The sequence below is a fragment of the Nylanderia fulva genome, unplaced genomic scaffold, assembly GCF_048542155.1.
Source record: "Nylanderia fulva isolate GAGA-0341 unplaced genomic scaffold, ASM4854215v1 Scaffold20, whole genome shotgun sequence".
Taxonomy (NCBI): Eukaryota; Metazoa; Arthropoda; class Insecta; order Hymenoptera; family Formicidae; genus Nylanderia; species Nylanderia fulva.
The window spans coordinates 1,129,713-1,157,583 of NW_028190264.1; the positions used below are offsets into that span (position 1 = coordinate 1,129,713).

General features: G+C 29.9%; 1 protein-coding gene across 1 annotated transcript; it reads left to right on the plus strand.

The window, feature by feature from the left end:
• The first annotated feature begins 666 nt into the window (after positions 1–666).
• Positions 667–24,365, plus strand: Cad96Ca (tyrosine kinase receptor Cad96Ca). Its single transcript, XM_029319738.2, has 8 exons — positions 667–1,900; positions 18,468–18,718; positions 19,128–19,240; positions 20,215–20,623; positions 21,218–21,394; positions 21,616–21,966; positions 22,504–22,809; positions 23,415–24,365. Exons 1-8 carry the CDS (start codon positions 1,774–1,776, stop codon positions 23,649–23,651), a joined length of 1,971 nt encoding a protein of 656 aa, XP_029175571.2. The 5' UTR covers positions 667–1,773; the 3' UTR covers positions 23,652–24,365.
• The last annotated feature ends 3,506 nt before the right edge of the window (positions 24,366–27,871 follow it).

Consider the following 27,871-nt stretch of genomic DNA (forward strand, 5'->3'; position numbering starts at 1 on the left):
AATTAAATTTTTATATAAGATATACATACAATAAATTAGTTACAACTATATATATTTCTCCACGAACGGTTTTATGCGATTTTCTCAGTTTAATCTCTGAAAACGAGTTTCTCAAGCTTCGCTCTTTTACTATTTCTGACAATTCTCAATAATAATGCAGCGAGAGAATTTTCTCTTAGAATTTACCCTGAAAATCATAGTACTCGTGGGACAATATGGTATTGAAAGAATTTTATAAAACTCTTTTTCTGATTAATATTTACCACAATAAAAATATTAATATCTACCACAATAAGATATAAAATACTCGATTAATTTTACTATGTACATATTAATAGTTTTTATTGCGATAAATATTAATCAGAAAAACATTTATAAAATTCCTCCAACACCATATTATCCCACGAATTTTCAGGGTAAATTCTAAGAGAAAATTCTCTCCGCGTGGTACTTAATTAAAAAAAGATGAAATACGCTTCGGTTTTCAATGTGGCAAACTTTTATCGAATTTTTTGCAATTTTTTCTCCAAGTTCGAAATATATTTTAACTCTTCTGTATCACGTGGGCCCAGCAGGCCCATATTTGTATACATCACTGTACCAGTTCGTCGAGCACAGTCGGAGAACGGGTCGCGACGTCGCGGCCCCACAGTCTTCGGCGTTCGCCAGTCGCTGTCGGATCCGTCTCTCCCCAAGAATTTTCGACGCGCGTCTGACATTTCGCGCGAGAATGTGTAAATCTTAGTGCGGAATTCGTCGTCGAAAAAAATCTGAGAGGCTCGCGCGGATGTTCAGATACATCTGTGTGATCTCTCCGAGAATTATATATCTGTCATCGCGAGATCTTGAGGATTCCTAAGCGGGACCGCGATGTCTTTGGGCATCGCGGCGGGCCCGAGCAAGGGTTTTGAAAAAAATTGAAACATAATTAATTATCGACATCTCGAAAGCTCGATGATTGATAAATATAATATTATTAAATTGGAATATAATATAATATAATTATACGATTAATTAATTACGAGATAATGTCGAAAATATATATATATTGCGCTATATCGATATATTGAAATAATTAACTGGAATGATAAATAAATAAATAACTATTCGAGAATCGAGAGAAAGTAGCGACGATTGGCTGGTTCGCCATCGGACTCCGAGAGAGTTGTAAAGTGTGCGCGAGTGACATTTTCGCTTCTATATATTTATATATATACGAACTAAACTCGCTCCCTGTATAATTCTGTGACGATCGACCGGAACAAAAATTTGCGGAAATGTGTGCGAAAAAATATGCCGCAGCTCGTTCATTTAGTGAAAGCACAGTGATATACTGGAAAAAATAAATTATAAAAAATGCACAGAGAGGAAACAGAACCAGAGCAGAGTCGCGCGATCGTTGAGAAGAATCGTGACACAAATAGATAAATAATAAATATAATCTAGTGATAAGAGGTATGTGTGATGCAAGGATAGCCACTGATTTTATCAGAAACTCTCAAGCGCTTTCTTCATACTGAATAATCATCTTCGCGTGGTTGATCTCGATTTCGATCCTGCTGATATCAAATTGGATTTTCTTCTCCTTCGGAGCACACCATATTTAAGAGTCCGATAATCGGACAATTTGCTTTAATGTGGATCTACGGAGATTAGATGGATAGATCAGATGTCAAGATTAAAGAAGTGCGCGTGCTGTAAATATCTCATAAATATTCGAGAGTGATTCTTGTGAATATATCGAGAGGCGAGTGAGATCGCGGCGAAAATCGGATGAGACGTGTCGAATGGAGTGACGCCGGGATTTCTCGCAAGATCATCATTGTCGTGGATCATCGATGTAGCGCGATGTCGGTCTGGTTGCCTATCGTGGCGACGCTGTGCCTCTGGATGGGCGCTGGTGAGTTCAATGCAAGATATTCCGTCATACGCGCCGGCTGTCAGATTGAGATATATTCAGTCTTAATCATTCTTTTAGAATTAAATTTAAAAAAAAATTTTATTTAAATTTTAGAGAAGAATTTAAATACACGGAGAGAATCTTTCGATATATTTTTATCGCAAGATTCACAAATTTTATACATGTTTGGTGATAAAAAAATTACCATGCTAAAATTATAGCTTAATCATAGATATGATTAAGTTAAGAATTGAAAATATTATGCTGCATCGTAAAATTTATATATGTTATATTTTTAATTAAATATTTTGTATGTTATCTACACTATCGCAGATTAATATATTCAGTCTTAATCATTCTTTTAGAATTAAGTTTAAAACAAAATTTTTATTTAAATTTTAGAGAAGAATTTAAATACACGGAGAGAATTTTTCGATATATTTTTATCGCAAAATTCACAAATTTTATCATATTTGGTAATAAAAAAATTACCATGCTGCATGCTAAAATTATCATGGATGATTAAGTTAAGAATTGAAAATATTATGCTCTGCATCGTAAAATTTATATATGTTATATTTTAAATTAAATAAATTTAAAACACTTAAAGAATCAAGATTTTAATATATTTTAAAATTATAAAATTCTCTCAATATCATATATTACCCCATGATGAATTTCAGGATATATTATTTTCTATGAGAAAATTCTCTCTGTGTATAATTTAAAAAAATTTAAATTTATATTGTGATTAATTTAATTAATTAACATTAAAATAAATGACACTTAACGAATAAAGAATAAAATATTAGTGGAACATTGCAATACATATAAATATCTACGAAATATATAAAGCCAATGTGCTTTAAGATTTCCGCGAAGTCGGAGGATAGCATGAAATCTATGAAACAGTAATTGCGAAATCAGGGATTAAAAAATCGAGAATCTTTCACAAGCATTCCATGAAACCGAAGATATGTCGCTAAGTTGTATCTATAGTTTTTTCTAAATGAAAAACATCCATGATATTCGTGGAATTTCGAAACTATTCTTTTATAGACGCAGTAAACATCTTGGAGCAAGAATCTTTACAATATCCGCGATAATTCTAAACGAGATAAAATTTCGAAATTATATAGATTGATTCATTTTACATTTTCTCTAAATGCATATAATCTTTTAATATTGCACATTGCGCTTTTTATCGGGTCAAAGTATTATATTTAATAAAAGATGAGTTATATAAATACTTTTTTTCTAACATGTTGTGGAGAAAGCCGCGCGCATTCGCATGTATAAAGATATTAGAGTGATCATTATCTAAACACGCGACGTATTTTTTCACCAGAAAGAGAAAGAAAGAGATAATTTTTTATTATTTGCACAAACAGTAGCTGTTTCGAAATGCAAAAATTGCAGAATTATAATTTGATACAGATCTTGCATATATGCTCTCTCCAATAGAAATTGATTATATGCTCTAAAAAGTTTGCTGATCAAACACCTTTTATGCAGCAATAATATCTCACCATGCTTTTACACAGTAACTTATTTGTCTTAACTGTAAATATTCTTAACAAATAAAAATAAATTAATAATAAAGTCCTTTTTAATATTTCTTAAATAAATTTTGTATAAATTCACAATAAAATGTAGAACATTATATTAATTTAATTAAATATTTGACATGTTATTGATATCTTTGTAGTAATATTTTTCTAAAACATGAGTATATAAAATAAATATTTAAATATTATATTAATCTTTAAATTATCATTATTTTTAATTCTAAATACATATTGTAAAACTATTAAAAAATATTAATGAATTATATTCTCTCCCTTTCTTTCTTTCACTTTTTCTCTCCCACCCACTCACTATCAAGAATGATCATTATACAGACATATATAATTGACGGATATCCAGAACACTATTGTGTTTAGTATTTTATATATTAAATTTATTTAAATTTAGAGAAAGATTTGAGCAAGTAGAAAGTCCATATCACAAGAAAGTCTTGAAGGCCTTTCAAAGTCGGCCTTTTGTCAAATCCCTCTTCTTCAACTCAGATAATTGCCGAAGAAAGCCAGGGAGTAATCGATCGCGCGGTAACAGTTGCGACACGATTACGAGAATGTACGTTCGAGTGTAGGAATGCAACAAGAGAAACAGGATGACGGATATTTTGCATGTATAAAACATACCGACAATTGCTTGAACGCTAAAGACTTTAATTAGTCGTGTGCGCAAATAGTTGCAATCGAGTGTCTCGTAATTGCAATTCAATCCTGTAAGATAAGCCCCATTTGCCATTTTAGTTCGCGCAAAAAAATTACAATAAAACAAAGTATCTTTTGAATAAATCGAGACCATTAAGTAATTGAAATATCTTATCGATCGATATGTGTACAATTAATTTACTTATTAAAGTGATAATAGAAATTATTTTTATGAAACGATACTTCCCCATACAGCACAAAATATTATGAATGTTTTCAAAAAATATTTCTAAATATTTCTATAAAATATTGCATAAAAACATTTTAAAATGATTAAAAATTTTTTTGTGATTACATTTTTTATAGAATATTTTAAAAAACTTTTAAAAATATTTTTAAAAATGTTCTTTATCGCTCAGATAATATTTTCTTAAATATTTGATACATATTTTTGAATTATTAGTTTAAATCTATATTAAAAAATGTTTTTTAAACATGAAAAAACGGACATAGAAACATTTTAGAAATATTTTCGAAAATTATTTTATCTTTTAAGAAATATTTTTAAAAGGTTTAAAAATATTTTGTGCTGTATGGGTCTATAATAGATAGTTTTTATATTTTTTTAAGAAAAGACCTTCATATTATTTATTTATTACGTTGCATATCTTGTCAATCCCATATATGTTTGACATGATTAATCTTTCGGAGAATAATTATTAACGGCAGCCAGGAAGCATGCGGTTTTGCGAATAATTATGCTATACTTCGATACGAGCTCTTCCTCCAGGGCAACCATTAATGACTGAACCGTCTTTCTCAATAAAATGTAGCACCTTACAAATACATAATTTTCTAAATTACTAGCACTTTTTCCTTTTGTTGTCAGTTTTAATTTTATTTACATTTCAATTTTCTATATTGATTAACTTCTAATTTTTTTTCTATTATGTATAGTTTCTTAAATTTTCTTATATCACATTAATATTCTCCTATAATGTTAAGATTCGAAAAATTGATCTATATAAATTTTAGTCCTGGACTCGATCAGAATTTCTCGAGTTACGTGGCTCGAATATTTCAGTATCATTCGAAAGTTCGTATCACAAAATAGTTTGTATAGCACAATTCTCGCCACGCACAGTGCACATACACCGAAAAATAAAAGCACGCACGCACAATCTACGCATGCCAAAAATACCTCATGTAAACTTTTTTGCGTTCTCAGCAGCTGATACTACATGATAAATTCCAGAGAATTTTTCATAAAAATTATTCTAAAATTAAAGAAATTTTCTTGAGCGAAAAAAAATGTATCTTACTCAAAAAATACAGTATCGTTGCAAGAATATATTTCTCTTCTTGTAATGTGTCCGATTTGAAAAAAACGGAAGGTAGAGTAAATTAAATGTTTGTAATTTTTACTTTTAATTTTTGGAATTTTTTATAAAAATTATTCTAAAATTAAAGAAATTTTCTTGGGCGAAAAAAAATGTATTTTACTCAAAAAATACAGTATCGTTGCAAGAATATATTTCTCTTCTTGTAATGTGTCCGATTTGAAAAAAACGGAAGGTTGGGTAAATTAAATTTTTGTACGAAATCTGTAATGATGTTCGTAAAAGAGTGAACGGTACCGAGAAGATTGAAGGAAATGCGTGCAATTGTGCGAGGACGAACTTTATTCTCAGCACGATAAAGCAGTGACACGATCACAAACTCGTGAGACGCAGGTATTAATACATTGCACCTGGCGGTCGCATAATCGGGACACAGACACTCTGTAAAAACTGACGGTCAGGCTTCACAATGGAGAAGTTCGCCTTGGTTTAATCTGTTTCAAAGGCAAAGGCGAATGTCCGTATTTGAAACAGCTCGAGAAGTAATATAAGTGCGATTGATCGAACTGTGGCCTAAGTTAATGATTTTTTTAAACTACGTTAAGTTAAAGTTAGTTGCTTATAAAATTAATTTAACTAACAAGTTAAATTTAATTTTCTTGGGCGAAAAAAATGTATCTTACTCAAAAAAATACAGTATCGTTGCAAGAATATATTTCTCTTCTTATGTAATGTGTCCGATTTGAAAAAACGGAAGGTAGAGTGAATTAAATTAACTGAAGTTAAATCAAAAGTTAATTTTTGAAAATATTATTTATATTTAATTAGAATTTTGTTTGTTCATTCTTTTAAAATATATAATAACAAATAACAAAGAACTTTTAATTTTTATATAGAAATATATTTTTTTGATAATTACAGTTGATGACATATGAACATAAAAATTAATAATACTTTAATTTTAAAATAATACGTTCATAACTTATAAAAAAACAATAATGGTGTTTAGAGATAAAAAAATTTAACATAGAAAAAAAGTTAACAAGTTTAAAGTAAAAAATAACTAGTTGAAGTTAAAAATTAATACATTTTAAATTAACTAAGCTAAGTTAAAAGTTATTAACTTTTTAACTTTTTTTAACTCAACTAATTAACTAGTTATTACCCAACCCTGTGTATAATTAATCGAATAATTATTTTTATTGCAAAGAAGTTAGTCTCCAAATATTTTTAAAATAATAGAAAATTGCTTTACAAGTGTTTGATAATATACTTAATATAATATATAATTCACATCTGTTATTTATTAATATATTTAGAAGAGATACAGAGAAGTAGAACATATATTTCTCACTTTCTAAGATTTATTATAAAAGTTGAAAAGATGCACAAACTTGGAATAAAAACTGAATGAATTATTTTAGATAGAAATTAAAATGAGAAATAAATATGAATTTTACTTATAGATTTATCATCTATAATATTAAAAAAAAAAATAAGAATTATTACCTCCTAGTACCGTTTCACTCTTTTATGAACACCATTACGGATTTCGTAAAAAAATTTAATTTATTCTCCCTTTCATTTTTCTCTAATTTAACATTACAGAAAAGTAATATTCTTGCAACAATATATTTTGGAAATAAAATACATTTTTTGTCCATAAAAATTAAATCGTAGAATAATTTTAATAAAAAATTCCCTACAGTTTATCATATAGTATCAGCTGCTAAGAATGCAAAAAGAAGATTTACACGAAAAAATAATAATTATTGCAATTTACTACTTGCCATTTATTTTCTACTTTGACAAGTGGCCAGATGCATATAATTAATAAATATTTTTTAAACAAACGATTAAATTGTAAATAAAAAATAGATGATTCAGAAAAAACTTCAAAAGAGAATTGGAAATGAAAGATCCTTGTGTGAAATTATCCGGCCCGGTACTTTTCACGAGAATATTAACAACGTCCAAGCGCAGAGACAGTCGTATACAAACCGGGTCACCAGACACCGAGCAAGAACCCATACCTAACCTTCACTGACATCAAGACTCGTCGACCATGTCGAGATGGAGGGACCAAACGCGTTTCCATTAACTCGTAGAATTCCTCGCAATAGCGCATCTTCGTGCCATCGTCTTCCTCGCGCGTCACATCGCGATTTATTGCTCACTATGTTTATTCGTGTCTATTAGCTTTTCTGCAATTCTGATTGCCGTGGAAAACAAGTTTCTCCCGAAAAAAATTATTAGTCCTACAAAATAGCATTAGCGCATTCGAAACAAAAATTTAAATCAAAAGAAAAAGCAGAAAATTATATGTATATATCACAAGATAAAATTTATCTATAAAAAAATCCAAATTAAAAAAAAATTGTTTCTTAATATTTGTATTATATTTATGAAATTTGCATATTATATTTTCTTTTTTAATTTACATTATGAATTTTTTAAAATTCTTTATTTAATATCAACAATAGTATATTTTTTCATTCTTAGAACAGAAATTTACTCGAGCATAAATGCGTATTTAATCATTTCGGTTTAATGCACAATAAGCTCATCGCGAAAGCGGATGCAAATGCAATATATTATTACGGTGCGGTGCATATATAAGATCATTTTATGCGGGCACTCATCTTTATTCACCAGATAAAAATTGTTCGTAACCAGTTCTAAACAATTTCTTCTGCATTTTTGCAGACTACTTTTGCGCTTGTTCATGCATTTTTATCAATGTTGCAAGGAAAAATCCGCTTGTGTCACAAGCAATGAGTTGCAAGCAACGATTTCGTTGTCGTTGCAACTTGACAATAAATACAACATGTCGATAATAATTATTTCTTTGAAATTAAATCCCTTAAACAAGTTGTGCAATCACAAATTTAAAATTTTTAATTTAATTTTTTAATTTAATAATTATCAAACAGTCAGCGAATATAATTTTGACTAAAAAAGTCGATTTTTTAAATTTATGGCTACTATTAAAAAAATATTTTTTATCCGCTCAATTTCTTTTAATGACATATTGATTTAATTTAAAAGATTGAAAAAAATTACCTGTGATTTAATTGTGCAAAGAATAATTAGTAATTCTTTTTTACGATCAGTAAGAATTTTCTTAAAACTAATGTAAGTTGAGAATTTCATATATGCAAAAATGAGTATTGTAATAATTATTTGTACAAAAGAATTACTGGTGTTGACATAGAAATTTGCATAACCTGTCAGCCGCTATTTTTAACTAAAGTAAGACTACTATCGCAATTAAACAGTGTGCGACTGTACTGTGCTTTCAGAATTTTACAGAATATTGATTAAAAAAAAGAAGAATAAAACGTCTAAATATAATAAAAAAAAATATAACAGATTATTATTTTATTAAGCAGCCATTTTTATGTTACTTAAAAAAAATTCTAAATAAAGAAATAGTCTTAATTATTTTAAATTTCTCAATCATATTTGAACAAAATAGATCGCGAGACGACTCTTCAGAGAGCTAGACTTTTCCTCTTAAAATGAAGCAATAATGTCTTATCTTTTATTTTACCTCTAGAAGAGTCTCTCGAAGACTTAATTCTCGGGAATGTTACGTAAAGATCGTTAAAACGCGATCGCGCCTCGCTTGATTTTTTTCTTCTTTTTTCGACTCTCGAAGGCGTTGTCGCGCATGAAAGTGAAGCGTCACGCCGAAGAATATTTAAGGACCGACGATGACCTCACCATGTGAAGTGAAAGTTCCTCGGCTTTGCTTCGATTCGAGTCTCGGCTCCACACAACCGGGCCGAGAAGACGGGAACAAAAAGAGATGCACAGCCTCTTTCGGCACCTACAGTACCCGGAAATATACTTGCTCCGATGACGTCATGACCTTGGTCGAAGCCGCGTACTTTCCGGAGGCTTTCGATCTCACGACGACTTTTACATAGAAAATTGACGGTGAAATGTCAAATTTCTATCATCCATTTCCTTTCTACCTTCGGTAATAAAATTACAATAAAATAAATTTCTCCGAAAAAAAAATAGTAAGGAAAAAAATAATGAAAAGATCATTAAAAGAGTAGGTCTGCGATTGATGATAAATTGATCTCAAGAACTGCCTGAACGATCGTTCTCGGAGCGGATCTAAAGTATTTGAAAGGCAAAGAGGTAAGAGCTGGTTGCAACGAGAAAACATCGCCGACTCGGCTTTGCAATCCACCGCGACCAACGACGGAAATCGAGTGGTTCACTTTCAGATCCTGTTGCACGTTTCGCATTACTTTATCACCATTCGCCGGGTGAGTCACACGAAAACTGCACCTGTCCTTTCTCATATTGTACATCTTGGAAATCCCTTATGTTGTGTAAAAACAACTGTCATATTTTTCCAACTAAAAATTATCGCAATTAATTATTTTTTAATTTTTTTTATTAATTATTTTATTACTCTTCTATTAAAATTAAAAGAATTACTAATCATTCTTTGCACAATTTTCAACCTTTTATATAATAAATACAATAGTAATAAATCAATATGTCATAAAAGAGATCGGACAGATGAAAAATATTTTTTAATGGTACAGTTTTCTAGAAAAAAAAAATCGACTTTTTTTATTCAAAAATTATATTCGCTGACTGCTCGACCACTATTAAATTAAAAATGTGATTCCAACTTGTTTAGAGGATTTAACCTCTCAAAGAAATAATTATTTTTATTAATTAATAATTAATTTCTTACACTTACTTAATTAAATTCATTATTTATTCGATTTAATCTAAATAATAAAATAAACAAGTATATAAAAGGATTAATAAACTACACACATTACTAAATCCTTTAATTGTTCTACTATTACATCTCTATATGATTTCCCATTTAAATCGCGTAAAAGTAATCGTCGAGAGGATACGTCTAAACGCGTAATGAGGCAGCAATTTGCTCGTGATATATAGGCATTGAATTGCAGGAATCGAGACACATTGGTGCTGATTGACGATGGCTAATAATTACGAGCATCTCCTCGGCCGTTCAGCTAATTTGCGATCAACGATCGGCCGATCAATTTCCGAGCTTCACCCGTTTCCGATACACCTGTCTTTGCCGAAGCGAGAGCTCTCGCGAGAGAAACGAGCTCTCGGAGCATAAATCACCGGGCCCGGACTTTCTAGCCATTAACGACAGCTCTAGTGATGAGAGCTACCGCCTGCCTAGAGCCATCGGCGATGTTCCCGATGTTGTCCTATTCGTTTCGAGGAGAGAGAGAGAGAGAGAGAGAGACGAGCTTGAACATTTCGCGGTTTAACTAAATGTTACGCTCGCAGCACGCAGATTATGTTGAACACACGGTGTGATTTATTGAAGAGCCATTAGAAACCTTAATATACTAAGTAGCTCGCGAATGCGCTAAAACTAGCCGTGCAAAATGACCGATTCTCTTAATATATTGCATTTAATAAGACTCAATTTCTTAAATTTGACACGTTCAAAGAAGATGCAGAAACAGTTAATGATGTCTCGTTAAATGTAAGTAACTTGAGGGCTACTCAATTATAACAGTGTGACAAATCACACAGAAGCAGAATATTAAAAATATGATGATATTAACCATACGATAAAAAATGAAAGTGGCAAAATTAATCTCAGAAACTGTTATTTACTTGTATCAAAAAATGAATGAAGTTGAAAATTCATGTTTTTTAATATTTTAATTTCATAGAACTTTTGTTCTCAAATATTGTTTCCTCTATATAAGAAAAATAATTCTCTATATAAAAAAATACAGGGTTGAGTAATTTGAGGTTTAAAAGAATGAACAAACAAAATTCTAATTTAATATAAATAATATTTTTATAAATTAACTTTTGATTTAACTTCAATTAATTTAATCTTTAACTTTTTTTGTTCATATAACTTTTAACTAAATTAAGTTTAAAGCAACTAACTTTAACTTAACTTAGTTTAAAAAAATCATTAACTTATCCAACCCTGAAAAAATATAAAGAAAGAATCAAAACTATCTACCTATACTTTTATCTCTATATACTTAAATATCAGAATTTCCTAAACGGAAAATGTTTTTTTAATTAGAGCTAACTGTAACTCTTTCCGCAAGATTACGCACAGTTGATCTTTCGAATTAAAATCGTCACTCTTGCAGAAGTGAGACACTTTTTTTATCTCGTCTTGCATGAATAATTATTATTGACCTGCTCTCAAGGATCATTGTGAAAGGAAATTGAAATTCTATCTACTACCTACTCTTTTTGCCTGTCTCTTTTCTGAGATTCTTTCATCTTGTTGGCAGTGAATATTTTTTCTGCGCACATTGAATTAATTAAAAGTGAATCCTTTCTTCAAGATTTCAAGATGTCAATTGTTTTTATTAAAAAACACCATACAAATCTTTAAAGAGAGTATTTTTTATTCCATCCGTTACAAGAGAAAAATTCTGAAAAAAGTATTGTGAAAACTCTGAAATTGCCTGCTTGCTTCCTTCACACTTTGCGCTTCGTATTCTTATCTTAATAATAGGATAAATTTCTCCTGAATTAAAGTGGAGTTTCTCTCAAAGATAATTAACAAATCTAATTACAAATCTTTCTTCAGAATTTTCAACGGAGCAGATTTTTCGCAAATTAAAATTTTACCCTAGAACTAATATTTCGTTTCGATAACCCAGTGGAATTTATTGCAATTAATTTTTAAAACAATTTAAATAATTATTTATTTATTTATGTTCTCCATTGACTCATGTTATTTAATTATATTCTCTAAATGTTTAACTTATTGTTAAATTAAATTTAATGGAAGCAAAGTATACTTTCCATTCCATTTTTCTCGAGATAATCGCCCCAAGGACCATTGTGAAAGGCCAGAGAGACTCCACCTGCCTCTTTCGAGAGAGCAAATCCCCCTCATTCCCGCAGGGAGAGCAACAGTAGAGTTTCCTTTAATCGGACTTCATCCACGAAGTAGGGCAGCTCGCTGCCGGTAATTTCAGCGAGCACCAAGATTTCAATGTCCAAGGATAATACACGGTTCGCATCAACGAAACAGAAGAAGATTTTAGCACTCCGTATGTCAATATTGTTACAATAACAGTAGTCGACGGGGCAATATATTAATTTCAATGACCCAAAGTGCATATAAAATCCTATCGATCCGCAGGCGAATAAATTTTTTTTCTTCAATAAATTTTTTTTACAGAAATCAGTTGATTAAAGTGTTAACTTGCTAATTAAATCTTAAAGTAATAATGTTTTAAATAATATATTATAGTTATTTAAACTCGATTCATATTTTTTGACAGTTATCAGCTGATTTCTGTCAAAAAATAGAATCCGAGATGATCGGACAATTCTATAGGGACACGCGTTGCTTATCAATTATTACGATATCTATCGGAATGAAAAGGACTCGAATTCGACGGACGCATATATATTCACGCGGATATACACAAACGCGACGTGGACGAGCGAGCCGTGTTCGATCGCACTTTCATCGTCCCACTTTCTCCGTGTTGTTCCGTGGGACGCATCGCCGGACTTGACCACCACACTCTTCGTACTTCTCCTCACGAGGGAATCTTTCGCAACCTTCGCGGTAACCTCGGCTTCCTCCTCGTTCGCAGAGACGTTAAAAGTATAGAAAACGCACGAACGAAATCCGAGAAAGTCCGGGAGAACCGCACATCCGTCTTTTACATCTTACAATTAGACACGTCACCGCATCCGGAGAATAACGACCCGAAAACCTGCTCGAATCGGCCGATTTGGGAAAGTCCCAATCGTGATTGCGATTGACGCAAATCGACGCTCACTCGCGTTGGAGAATGCTCATATAACCTCGCATAATTTTCTCTATTTTTTATAATTTTATATAGACTGTCCTCTATCAACATCAGAATTTTAATAATGTACTATTACTAGAAGATTGACATTAAAAAAAAATAATATAAAGTTTATTTAAACTCCATTAATCTTTTTGACAGAAATCAGCTGATTATAAAGCGTTAATTTGCTAATAAAATTTTAAAATAATAAGTTTTAAATAATATATTATAGTTATATTTAAACTTAAATATTTTTTGACAAAAATCAGCTGATAACTGTTAAAAATATGAATCGAGTTTAAATAACTATAATATATTATTTAAAACATATTATTTTAAAGTTTAATCAGTTGATTTCTGTAAAAAAATGTTTAAGTCAAAGGTATTATAATATATATATTATTTAGAATATATTACTATCTTAATATTATTAATATAATAATATTTCAAAATTTAATTATAACAAATTGACACTTTAATCAGCTGATTTCGGTCAAGAAATGTTAATAAAGGGTTAATTTTCTGATTAAATTTTAAAATAATAATATGTTAAAGAAATTAAAATAGTAATATGTAAATAACATATTACATATTATAATATATCATCCTTGTTGATATTTTTTGACAGAAATCAGCTGATAACTGTTAATAAAGGGTTAATTTTCTGATTAAATTTTAAAATAATAATATGTTAAAGAAATTAAAATAGTAATATGTAAATAACATATTACATATTATAATATATCATCCTTGTTGATATTTTTTGACAGAAATCAGCTGATAACTGTCAAAAATATTAATCGAGTTTTGAAAATTATAACATATTATTTAATATCTTCTCAGCGATCTGCAAGTTCACCCTTTGCGCAATCTGCATGATTTACCTTTTCCGAAATAAAAAATAAAAAACACGATAAAAATATTGGTGAAAAATATGTTAATATATCAATTTTTCAACAATGCTGAAATATATTCTACATCTCTACAAATTAAAATTTATTTGAAATTAATTGAACGATGAATGATTTTATTATCGATATAAAAATCCATTCTAAATTTCTCAGAAGAGACATCCATATTTAGTTATTATAAATAAATATAAAATTTAAAATATAAAAGATGTAACTGAAAAACATACATGGAACACTCCATCAAATTATGTGGCCAATTTGAAGACGATTTTTCCTCATTGTCAATGAAAATGTCGAGGCATCAATAATTTTCAAGTTATCAATGATTGAAAAAGAAGAGTTTCTCACAAACTAAATTTTGTAGAATTAAAATATTAACAAAACTATATTTTTGAGTTAATTTTCAGTGGAATTTACTTTAATAGAATGTTAATTTAAGATATTTACTTAATTACAAAAATACAAAATACAAAATTAGAAACATGTAAAAAATAATGACTTCTTCGACATTTTCGGTGAGGTATCCATATATGTTTTTTTCATTTAAATCCTGTATATTTATAATATATATTTATAAATTTTAAAAAATTTTGCTATGTAATTATTATCAAACCTGATTAATTACGATCTTTTATCTCTACATCAGCATCGTTTTTAATCCCTTTTGCATCGCATATCCTATCCATATATATTCAAAGTAAATAGAGAAAAATATATATCAAGAAATTAGTCATCGTGCGACAATGTAACCGCGGTTTACGGTACTATTCCACGTCACCTTGTTAATACACGCACTTATTCGAGCGGTCGATGAGGAATTTTTTATTTTTATCCGATCGTGACGCCGATTGACATTGATACGAATACGTATATGACGGCGCGTCGCATTACAATGCGCACGCCGACTTCATCTCATACGCGTTATAGCGGTATTGAAGTCACTGCACCGTGAGAATACAGTTACGGTGTGCGCTATATTCTCATGAATAATCGCTATGATTACGGCGGCGCAAAGGGTGAGAAGAACGCGAAGCGAAGCCGGCTCTCTGCCATTATGAAAAGATCGTCACGCTTACGTCGCTCATTCATCGAAAAAAAAAAAAAAAAAAAAAAAAAAAAATACTTCGTCGTGCCTTCCTCGACAGAAGCTCATTGACTCGAGAGAACGGTTATTACATCGAAAACAAAGTCGTTTAATTGTAATCTTCTTTTTTTCTCACATTACGCAGCGTGGGATGCATCGCGATGAGTTTTAAGCTATGCAATAGTATAATTCTAGCGATAATGGGTCGCAAATCTTCTTTAATCTTTTTCACTCAAATTTTTCTCTTACAAATTTCTACAATTAATTTTAAATTAAAATTTAATTAAAGTTTAAATATTTTAGAACTTAAAACGATGATAAAAGAAAAAAGAAAATAAACCATATATATATGTACATAGATATAAAAGAATGATATTATTATTCAATCATATTTAATTTCAATTATATATTTAAAATATAAAAAAATTTTTTAAACTAATATGTTTTAAATAAAATATTACAATACTTGTTTTAAATATTTTTGACAGTTATCAGCTGATTTTTGTCAAAAAGTATTATTCACGGACAAAATATTATAACGCATTATTTACAACATATTATTTTAAAATCTAATTAACAAATTAATACTTTACAAATATTTTAATTTTATTATTTTTTAAATATATTAGCAAATATTAATTGTGAGGACATTCTGAAGGGTTCGGGTCGTCTAATAACAGAACTAAAATTAGAGACGTCAATTATGTGTAAGAAGAGAACATGCAATGCAAAAGAAGATAAAATTCTGTTGATTGTTCCTATATGAGAATCCGTATTTCGAATCTGAGGTAAATCTGAATTTTGAAACAAATCGCGAGCGCATTCTTGTTTGTTGCACGATGCACTTTCTATTTCTTAGTATATATGCGCGCCTTTCGCGCCGTATCAAGATCGGCCGGCTGGTATCATAACGCTCTTCACCGACTGACTTTCTATTCTAAACATAACTTGTCGGTTCGATCATTCCTAATAAGTAATGATCGTTGGGATGTGATTACCGCGAAATCATATGACGAAATGATTATTCGTCGGGAACGCGCAGTCAGCTGATGTGGAACGTCGCGAGGTCCAGTTATATTCGCTTTTCTTGCTCAATTGTGCTTTGTAAAATAGTAAGTTAGTATAATTGCATGAAACACGGACGATGAAAAAAGTTTTAAGATTTACAAACCTTTCAAATCTCCAATATTCCTCTCTTGAGAATTTTCTTTTCTCGAATAAATTTTTAAAGCAATACGATATTTTTTAATTTGGAAAAGGACAAAATATATATACAATTCTAACTTTATATATAACAATATATATGATAATTCTGAATTTATGTATACATGAAAATATAATACGTGAATAATTTTTCAAAGAGATTAATTATGCGTATTAAGAAACCGCGTAGCCGAAAATGCGTAGAACAAAATCTCTGTGGAGGGTCACAGTCTACTTGGCGATATGAACTCGAAATCCAGGAAGGAATGCATATCAAGGCCGATCTCTCGGTGCGCGCGCATTTCCACCCGCTGCTCTCTCTCATTATCGTTCGGTAAACTCGCGGCTAATTAGAGCTCGAGCGTGTAAAGGAACGAGGCTCTCGCCGCGCGTTCGCGCTCGAAACGCGCTTGCGAGGAATCGAAGCCGATTTGAACGGTATTTCAGTCGCGTTGTCAACCTTCCGTGACGAGGGGGCCATTGATTACCGACGAACTAAATATCTCTCAATCTATTCTATTTCATTCTAAATTAATACCTCTGTTTGGAATCTCACAATCATAATGACTTAAATTAAAACAAAATCTTTTAGAACTTAAAACGGCGATAACAGAAAAAAGAAAATTATACATATAAATATATATATATATATATATATGCATATAGATATAAAAGAATGATATTATCATTCAATTATATTTAATTTAAATTATATTTAAAATATGAACAATTTTTAAAACTAATATGTTTTAAATAAAATATAATACTTATTTTAAATATTGTTGACAGTTGATTTCTGTCAAAAAGTATTATTCCACGGACTAAATATTATAACGTATTATTTACAACATATTATTATTTAAAAAGTTTATTAACAAATTAATACTTTACAAATATTTTTGACACAAATCAGCTGATTAGTGTTAATTAGCTATTTAAATTTTAAAATAATAATAATATATATAAAACTTAAAATAATATGATTTAAATAATATGTTATAGTTCTTTAACTCGAGTAATATTTTTTGACAGTTATCAGCTGATTTCTGTCAAAGAATATTACACGAGTTTAAAGTATTATAACATATTATTAATAAAATTATGATTTAAATTCTTATAACATATTTTTACTTTAAAATTTAATTAGCAAATTAACGTTTTGATCGAGTTTAAACAAACTTGATATAATTTTTTTTTAAATATTATTTTTTCCCTTTTCACCTTTGCTCTAGAACGAGGCTTTTTCGATAAACATGACAATCAAATTAAACAGCAATATCTTCGAAAAGAATCTGAATCTTACGCAGATAAGTCAAAGGCAAACTTGTAGATCTCGTCGATTTCTATACAAGATTGCTCATTGTACTTTTGCCATGAGTTTCGATGTATGCAGCTAATGTATTAAATAATATGTTATAATATGCATAATATATTACTTTAAACTCGGTTAATATTTTTGACAGTTATCAGCTGATTTCCGTCAAAAGATATTAATCGATTACGAGGTATTACAATATGTTATTACTATTTTAATTTTTAAATATATTATTATTTTATAATTTAATTAGCAAATTACCTTTTTATTAATATTTCTTGCCGAAATTGGCTGATTAAAGTGTCAATTTGCTAATTTCATTATGTGTGTGAAATGATATTATATTAAAAATGTTAAGATAGTAATATGTTCTAAATAATATGTTGTAATAATATCTTTGACGCAAATAATATTTTTTGACAGAAATCAGCTGATAACTGTCAAGAAATGTTAATCGAGCGCTTGTGTTGTTCTAGATAATTAAATTTAAAACTGTAAATGTCAAATTCTAAAATATCCGATAAAATTTCAAATATAGTTTCACATGTATATTTCAAATAATTTCCAAAGTTTCAAGACTCTCCACAAGCAGGTTCCATGTCCGTAAAACATTATAATATCGAAGTTCGAATATTTTAAAGTCGCAGACTGCTAATCAATTATATTTTACACTTGCAGGGAGTCAGTTCAGCGACAATACACCGCCCGTAATGTGGTTGGATCGAAACTGGGTGCTTCCGGACAACGAACCCGTAGGAAGCATCGTGACCAGGGTTCGCGCCGAGGACAACGAGGAGAACACGCTGACTTATGGTCTGGAACCGCTCGGGCACAATTACAATGGGGACGACAGTCCACAGCCTCCGTTGCCATTCTTCATCGACAACAGCACCGGTACCGTCTTTCTCAACGAGACTCTCAAAGGAAGGGTGAGTACTTTCGACGATTATCGATATTACAAAAATTATATTTTGTATTAAAATTTTGTGTTTTCCAAAAAAGTCTCGAATAACTAAATAAGTAATATAATAAATATATATAATTTTGATAAAAAAATATATAAAAAATGAGAGTAATATTTTTATATATCACATGATGTAAATTAGAAAATGTGTATGAAATATGTATTCTAAATAAATTATAACAAAAAATATTATCGAACGTAGCAGAATCGAACGCGATCGAATAAATTTGTGTTGGAAAAATGTATTGTGTAAAAAGAAATGTGCTGTCTTTGATATTGGATAAAAGCACGACCTATCTACTTATACGGTGTTCGCGAATACTCCAATGTCGAGACGCTTGAATTACGCTTCTTGCTCATTCTTCTCTTTCCAGGGAGGCCAGAACCTGTTCCTTTACGTGACCGTTTCCGATGGTCAGCTCACGGCGAAGACTGAGGTTTACGTCAACATCAAGAACGCATCGGCACCGAATCGAGGAAAAACAAGGTGCGTATGTGCTCACGCACACATACACTATAGTTTTCGATATAGTTTTTGATAGCTTGTTGCAATTTATTGTACATCACATTTAAAAAAAGTTCGATGTATTTAAACGCTGGTTTTTAAGAAAAATAGAACGTAGAAAATTCTCCATAATTATCTCCATTAATTAAAATATGCATCAATCTTAGAAATTAAATTTGTAAAAAAATTGCAATTAAAAAAAAAAATATATATATATATATATATATATAATTATAAAATATATATATAATATTTAACATCTTTTTAAATCAATAATATATTTTCTAATCTATATATATCGGTCAAATAATAATTATAAATGCGATTTGATAAAATGCAACATATCGATTTCTGGTCTCTCGATCATGTTATATTTTTTATGTATAATGAAAAAATGAAAAATAGAAATAATTCTTTTCCATTTATAATGTTATTTTTGAGTTTTAGTTTTTCATGACATACACCCAAAATATTTATTAAATCTCTCAACCATTTATTAATTTATAACTTTTTTCTCTACGAAAATTTAAGTATTATAAAAGAATCTTCTTTAGTAAAAAATAAAAATGCATTACATATAATTAATTCCATTATTCTAATTTGATACAAATTCATGTTCTTATAAAATGTTTCTTCTATAAATTTAAAATTAATTTATATTTGTGCAAAATATAACAATTAATATCTAAGTGAAAATTCTATTTAGTGTTTATCAAAAAATAGCATTTTTTTCATAAATGACAAAGAACATTCGACTTTAAGGAGACGTGATTCGTCCCATTATTCATGCTCCACTTAGTTAACGATCAGGGACGGATCAAACAAACATTGCAAAGTGTAGAAAAGTATTCATATATTATACAGTTGAACTGAAGTTTCATTTTATTTAATATTTTTTAATTAAAAAATATGTTCTATAAATTTAGTCTCAAAAGAATGATTTCCATTTTTCACAGGACACCATTTCCAAACCAACATGGCTCCGGAGGCCGGATACGGCCGCCCTTCCTCAGTTTACCAAATCTACCAAGCTTTCCCTCACCTTTGCCTCCTTTACCGCCGAAGCAGTATCCTCATCCTGAAACTACGAAACTCGAATTGGACAGGACAAAGTCCAAGGAAAATGACAACAACGTCAGCGGCAGTACGGCTGGCGCCGTCACGGAGGAGAGTGTCCAGGTGAACGAGGTGGAGGGTCCTGCATTGAGCTCAAAAATCGCACCCTCCACCGCGCCACCTTCGCAGGACATGGCAATGACTCTGATACCGGTGGTGGCCGGATGCGCTCTCGTCCTGGGCCTCGGCATGGGCGCCTGGTCCCTGAGGAACAGATTTTGCGACAGCCGCAAATCTAAGGCGGACACGGTACGCGAAATAAATTTATTCGAAAGAAGATATAAAATAAACAGGGTGTATACTCAAATCTTATATAGAAATAAATTTCGTGAAGATTCCATGATTTTCCAGGTACTTTTGTCCAAAATTCCAGGTAAAATTAAATAATATTTTATTTAAAATATAGTTTTAAAGAAATATTTATTAGTTTTATATATAGAGTATATATTAAAATATATTTTATTATAATATTATATTATATTACATTATTATTTTAAAAAATACTTCATTTGTGTTAAAAAATTATGTATAACAGATAAATTTATTTCAAAATTGTATTTTAAATATTATTTAAAATACTTTATTAAATACTTAATATTTTTACTCTGTACAAAACTAATAAATTTAACATTCTTTAAAACTATATTTTAAAATCAAAGAGGCAATTTTTTTAAAAATTTCCTGAGTTTAAATTAAATTCCATAATAATTTACTCTAGTAAAGAGAAACACGAGAAAAAGAATTAATTTTTCCGTCTTAAAATATGCTAATCTATATATAAAAATTATTAAAGATTTTTAGTGATCTGTTCAGACGTTTGAAAGAGTGTTCCACGATTTTCAGAAAGAACAGGCGTCGGTCAGCGTTTCTAATCTATCAGACGATCCTTCTCTCATTCTGAAAAGGTGGCGAGGTCCAAAGGCTCGCAGCAATCGCTATCAGCCGTGGGAGAAAGAATCTCAAGCAGGCATTCAGAGCAAGCAGGAGGATAAGTGGGAGTTTGCCAGGCATAGATTAAAGGTAATGATCGCTACATTCGATTATTACTGATTTTCACAATCGATAAAATTAATTCTTAGATGTGTTACTAAGCTCCCAAGTAGAACAATTAACTGGTTAATTAATACACTAATTTATTAAATAAATAAGTTTTAATTAGTTCCGAAATAATAGCTCGATCAATTAAATAATCATTTTTGCCTTATTCTCTTTTTTGTCATTTTTCAATTAATTATTCCCAGGTTTTCAACATCCTTGGCGAGGGTTGCTTCGGCCAGGTGTGGAAATGCGAGGCTCTGGACATCGACGGCAAACCTGGGCCTACGATAGTAGCGGTAAAAACTCTAAAGGAGAACGCTACCGAACGAGAGCGACTGGATCTTGCGCAGGAATTGCGAGTCATGAAAAACCTAGATCCTCACCCCAACGTGGTGCGGCTTCTGGGATGCTGCACCGAGCGTGAACCCATGTTCGTTATCCTGGAATACGTAAGTGGCGGCAAGCTGCAGAGTTTCCTCAGAGCCTCCAGAGAAGAAAGAAATCACGGAGGCGCAGGATTGACTTCCAGAGATCTTACTGGATTTGTGTATCAGGTAAACGATAAAGAGAGCTTTGTCAGAGTGTATACACTCTCAAATCTTATAAATAAATTCCAAGACTTTCCAGGTACTTTTGTTCAAAATTCCTAGTAAAATTAAAGTTTAAAAAAATTTCAAATACAATTTTAAATTAAGTATATTTTTGTTATATATAATTTTTTGGCATAAATAAAATATTTTTTAATATAATAATATAATAATATTATAATGTAATAATATATTGTAATATATTATTAATATAATTTAATATATTTTATAATAAAATATAGTTTAATATACTTTCTATAAACCTAACAAATTTTATATTTTTTAAAAGTATATTTGAAAATAAAATCAAAGGGGCAATTTTTAAAAAAATTCCCTGAGTTCAAAATAAATTCCACGAGTATTCCAGAATTTTTCAAGGTAGAAAAAAAGTCCCTGAAAATTCTAGGTTCTCCAGGTTTTTCCAGGAAATATATATACCCTGTTTGTATTTAAAATCTACAGTCGATTAAATTTTTGAATCATTTACTATTTATTTGCATTCAGATCGCCAAAGGTATGGAGTACCTAGCGTCGAAGGGCATCATTCATAGAGATCTGGCTGCCAGGAACATCTTGATCGATGAGAATCGCGCATGCAAGGTGGCGGACTTTGGCTTTGCCAGGGATGTGGCAGCTAATCAGATTTACGAGAGAAAATCTGAAGGTAGACTTCCGATCAGGTGGATGGCACCCGAGAGTCTATACGACAATATATTCTCTGTCAAGTCGGACATCTGGAGTTTCGGCGTATTGATCTGGGAAATCGTGACTTTAGGATCGACACCATATCCTGGATTAGCTGCCGCAGAAGTAAGAATATTTATAGTCTATGCAAAATTTTAATAAAATTCTCAATCACACGCAGGGAAAATTTTCCTCTTAGAATTTACCCTGAAAATCGTGGTAAACGTGGAACAATATGTATTGGAAAAATTTTTATAAGAATTTTTCTGATTAATATTTGCCACAATAAAAATATTAATATCTATCACAATAAGATATAAAATATACTCGATTAATTTTACCATGTACATAATAAAATTTACTATGTATCTATTAATATTTTTTATTGCGGTAAATGTTAATCAGTAAAACTCTTATAAAATTCTTCCAACACCATATTTTCCCACAATTACCATTACTTTCAGGATAAATTCTAAGAGAAAATTCTCTCTGTGCAGCTTTGTATAAATTGAATTAAATTGAAATTGGAAAACACATTTATAAAATTTTGAAAAATTGAATTGACTAAAATTTAGATTAAATATTAATTTAAATACTAATAAGCGAAATACGGAAATGTGAAATAAAAATTATTTGATTGAGATTAACATAATTAGAAAGAAAGATAAATTAAATTCATTAAAATCGTGACAAACTATTTGTTTAACATCAAAATACTTTCATTTTCCCAGGTAATGCGAAGAATCAAAGAGGGCTACAGATTAGACAGGCCTGAACATTGTAAAAGAGAGCTCTATAATATCATGTATTATTGCTGGGACAAGGATTCGGCTTGCAGGCCATCCTTCGCCGAACTTGTTAGCCTAACTGAAGGTCTTCTGCTCGACGAAACGGATTATATCGAACTTGATAGGTTTCCAGATCACTCGTATTACAATGTACTCAATCTCAGTGGAGAAAAATTGTGAACTTTGTGATGATATTATCATGAACGTTTTTAGTTGTCACTCTCGACTCTTGTTGAATAGACGTTTCAACAATTAACATTATCATTTAATTGAACGGACTTTTATTGCATTATATTGATAAATCACGTAGAAGATTTCAAACTAAATTATTGGATCAAATTCAATAGTTTAAGTTTTTTTTTTAGTTGACGAGAAATATTAAATTATGCAATTGCGACAGAAACGTAATATTGTATTTCGTATAATGATGTGTGTTTAATGTGTTCGCTCTCGTTGTATGACTTGAGATAAAACTTTAATATTTGCTACGGCGTAAGACTGTTCGATCGTTTTGTTATTATAAATACTCACGCGCGCGTGTACATATAACACGATTTTGTATGTAACTTTTATTAAAAATGGAAAATAAAAACCTAATATAAATGTCGATACGCACAAACATCCATTCCCGGGAAAAAATCCATATTTTTAATTAAATATAAATATATATGTATACATAATTATAATTATAATTTATTAGAAAATATGGAAACCTTCTCTCTCAGGACATTTATATAAATCGATGCAAAGTATTTGCAAACAAACTTGGAGATCACTACTCATTCATATCATGAATTTGTATATATATGTATCGAGTTAAGTTAAAATATTGTTGTAAGTAATTCTATAATTGTTCTCTGTCTATTGTAAGAATAAATATAAATATATCTATAATCTGATATTTATCCACATTTCACCTAGAATATACCCTCAAATATTCCACTGAAATAAAACCGACATCAATCTATTTCGGTTAAAAATTTTATTATTAAAAGTACTTTAATTATTAAATTGACTCACGACAATTTAATTTACATATGCCGGGATACTTCAAAACTGTGTCCCAAACAATTTAATTTAAATATGTCGGAATATTTTAAAATTGTCTCCCGAATAATTTAAATTAGATATGTCGTAACACTTTAAAATTGTCTCTCCAACATATTAAGTTAGATATGTCCAGATACTTTAATATTGCATCCCCATCATATAATTTAGATGTGTCTATATACTTTATATATGATACATTAATCATTAAAACAACGGAAAAACAACTTTAAAATAAAACTAATCCGAATTCGCAGTCTTATTTAAAATTGTTTGTAGTTGTGTGAAAAAATTTTCCTTTCGCTTGTTCTTGCACGCTTTAAAAATTACAGTAGTTTAAATAATCTGTTAAACATGATTTTCTTCAAATTTCAAGACTTTTAATTTCTGCTATTTTTATCGATGTAGGTTTCGATTGCAAACGTTCTAAACAATAAATATGGATTCTAAATACGACTCGGCATGAGAATTTTAAATATCTCTAAGTTTGACACTTTGTAAATTTTTCGCTTCAAGATCGACATCTTCGCTTAAAGACTTCAATTCGCACTTGGAAATGTCGTGTGTTTAGTATATTAATGTGAATTTGACAGGTGACTTTATAGAATTAATTTTTTAATACGGAAAATGATAGTACTTCGATCGCAAGTCTCGTCAATATAAGAATCAAAATTTAAAATTGTGACCCAACTTTAAAATAATGCAAATCCGAATACGCAGTATTATTTAATATCGTTTCTAATTGTGGAAAGTGATTTTCGTTTCGCTTGTAGTTGTACGCTTTAAAAAATACAGTAGTTTAAAGAAAACTGTCAAAGTTGATTTTCTTCAAATTTCAAGATTTTCAAATTCTGCTTTTTCCACAAATATATTTTTCGATTGGGAATGTTCTAAACAATAAAAATCGATTCCAAACACGACTGAGCATGTAAATTTTAAATATCTTAAAGTTTGACACTTTTTAAATTTTTTGCTTTGAAATCGATATTAATCTATCTTCGTTTAAAGATTTTTATTTGCACTTGAAAATGTCGTATCTTTAATATATTAACGTAAATGTAACATCAAAGTTTAAGAAATTAATTTTTTAATACGAAAAACGACAGCGTTTCGATCGCAAGTCTCGTCAATGTAAAAATCGAAATTTAAAATTGTGACCCAACTTTAAAATAATGCAAATCCGAATACGCAGTATTATTTAATATCGTTTCTAATTGTGGAAAGTGATTTTCGTTTCGCTTGTAGTTGTACGCTTTAAAAAATACAGTAGTTTAAAGAAAACTGTCAAAGTTGATTTTCTTCAAATTTCAAGATTTTCGAATTCTGTTTTTTCCACAAATATATTTTTCGATTGGGAATGTTCTAAACAATAAGAATCGATTCCAAACACGACTGAGCATGTGAATTTTTAATATCTTAAAGTTTGACACTTTTTAAATTTTTCGCTTCGAAATCGATATTGATCTATCTTCGCTTAAAGATTTTTATTCACACTTGGAAATGTCGTGTCTTTAATATATTAACGTAAATGTGGCACCAGAGTTTAAGAAATTAATTTTTTAATACGGAAAACGACAGCATTTCGATCGCAAGTTATGTACATGTGGCATCTGACTTTAAAGAATTAATACTTTAATACGGAAACTATATTAATTAAAGCTATATACGTGCGCGCGAATGTAAAGAAAAAATTAACTCACATTGCATTAGGTCGATTATCCAAACCTTTCTCCTTTTATACATATATCCACTTTTATATTCCACTGTTGCTCTGCTGTAATCCCATATGGTTTGGCACTGATCACTGCACTGTTTTTCTATTATTTTATATTTGCAATAATTATTTCTCGCACTTCACTACACACAGATGCACTTCGAAATAAACGGACGATACGAAAAAAATAATATCACTTGCGAATGCATTCGGCACTTTTCGACCATCCCACTCGATCACGTTCGATATCGCATTCGCGAATAAAAACACGAACAAAATATCTGTTGAAAAAATATACTTTTCCGATTCCGGAAAAGCGAGCGTCCGAATATTAATCACATTAAACGCATCGAAATGTCCTTAAATTCACTCGTGATGTCTATAGAGGTTAATCGCGACATCTCCCGGCGCGCCACTTCACTCCTTCGCCGCCGGACTCGCACTGACTAATAGCGGCGCTGGCTGAAGTTAGTGACGCCGTGACGTCACGTCAGAATCGGCCGATTTCACGTATCACTACGCGCGGGAGTTTTCAGCGCGTAAATAGTAAATAATATAATCAGCAAATGTATATCATTTTAATTCGCCGAATATATCAATTATGTACATAATTTTAATTACCGAATTTCTATTATGTACATAATTTTAATTTGTCGCATTTTTATTATGCACATAATGTTAATTTTTCCTTTTTTATTATACACATAATTTTAATTCGCCATATTTCTATTATGTAAATAATTAAAATTGTACATAATAGAAATTCGGCCAATTAAATGAACGTGAGATGATGACTCAAGAATATTCAAAATTCGTGATGAGATTAATCTCGCGCTTACTATCGCGATCACGATGCATCGCATTTATACCGATTAATTAACGGCACTAATATTAAATTACTCACACGAGTTCGCGGATCGGCAGGTGTTACAAATTCTTTGCTCACAAACAATGCGAAAGTGAACTAGATGGCAGCACCTCCATTCAATTACGTTCGGAAATATACTCACCTAGGGCGATGCGTCCGATTAACCAATCAGGACAGAGATCCTCGCTCTCCAATTGGTCTGTCCAATTCACTTTGACCAATGGAAGAAATTTTATAATAAATTCTTTATATATATAATGAACACAATTTTTTCATCTAATTTCTATATTATATATATATTATTAATTATTATATAATATAATATATATTATTATATATTATTATATATTATTATATATTATATAAATTATATATATATATATATATATATATATATATATATATATATATATTATATATATTACATATATATTATATATTATTATATAAACATAATTTTATTTCTTAAAATTTCTTAAATATATATATATATATATATATATATATATATTACATATATATTATATATTATTATATAAACATAATTTTATTTCTTAAAATTTCTTTTGTACATAATTTTATTTTGCTGGATTTTTGTCATGTACATTATTTTAATTAATGATACCTAGGGGTCGATTGTGTAATTTTTTCTAAAGTAAAAATGTGAAAAGTGAAAAATTTCTTCCAATCACACATCGATTTTATTTTAAAATCAATGCGTGATTGGTGGAAATTTTTCACTTTTCACGTTTTCACTTTAGAAAAAGTTAC

What these genes read in the sequence shown, in the direction of transcription:
- Cad96Ca (XM_029319738.2), top strand. Translation starts at nt 1,774, where the DNA reads ATGAGACGTGTCGAATGGAGTGACGCCGGGATTTCTCGCAAGATCATC. An exon ending in TTACTGGATTTGTGTATCAG is followed by an intron (nt 21,967 to 22,503) that starts GTAAACGATAAA and finishes ATTTGCATTCAG; the next exon opens with ATCGCCAAAGGTATGGAGTA. An exon ending in CTGGATTAGCTGCCGCAGAA is followed by an intron (nt 22,810 to 23,414) that starts GTAAGAATATTT and finishes TCATTTTCCCAG; the next exon opens with GTAATGCGAAGAATCAAAGA.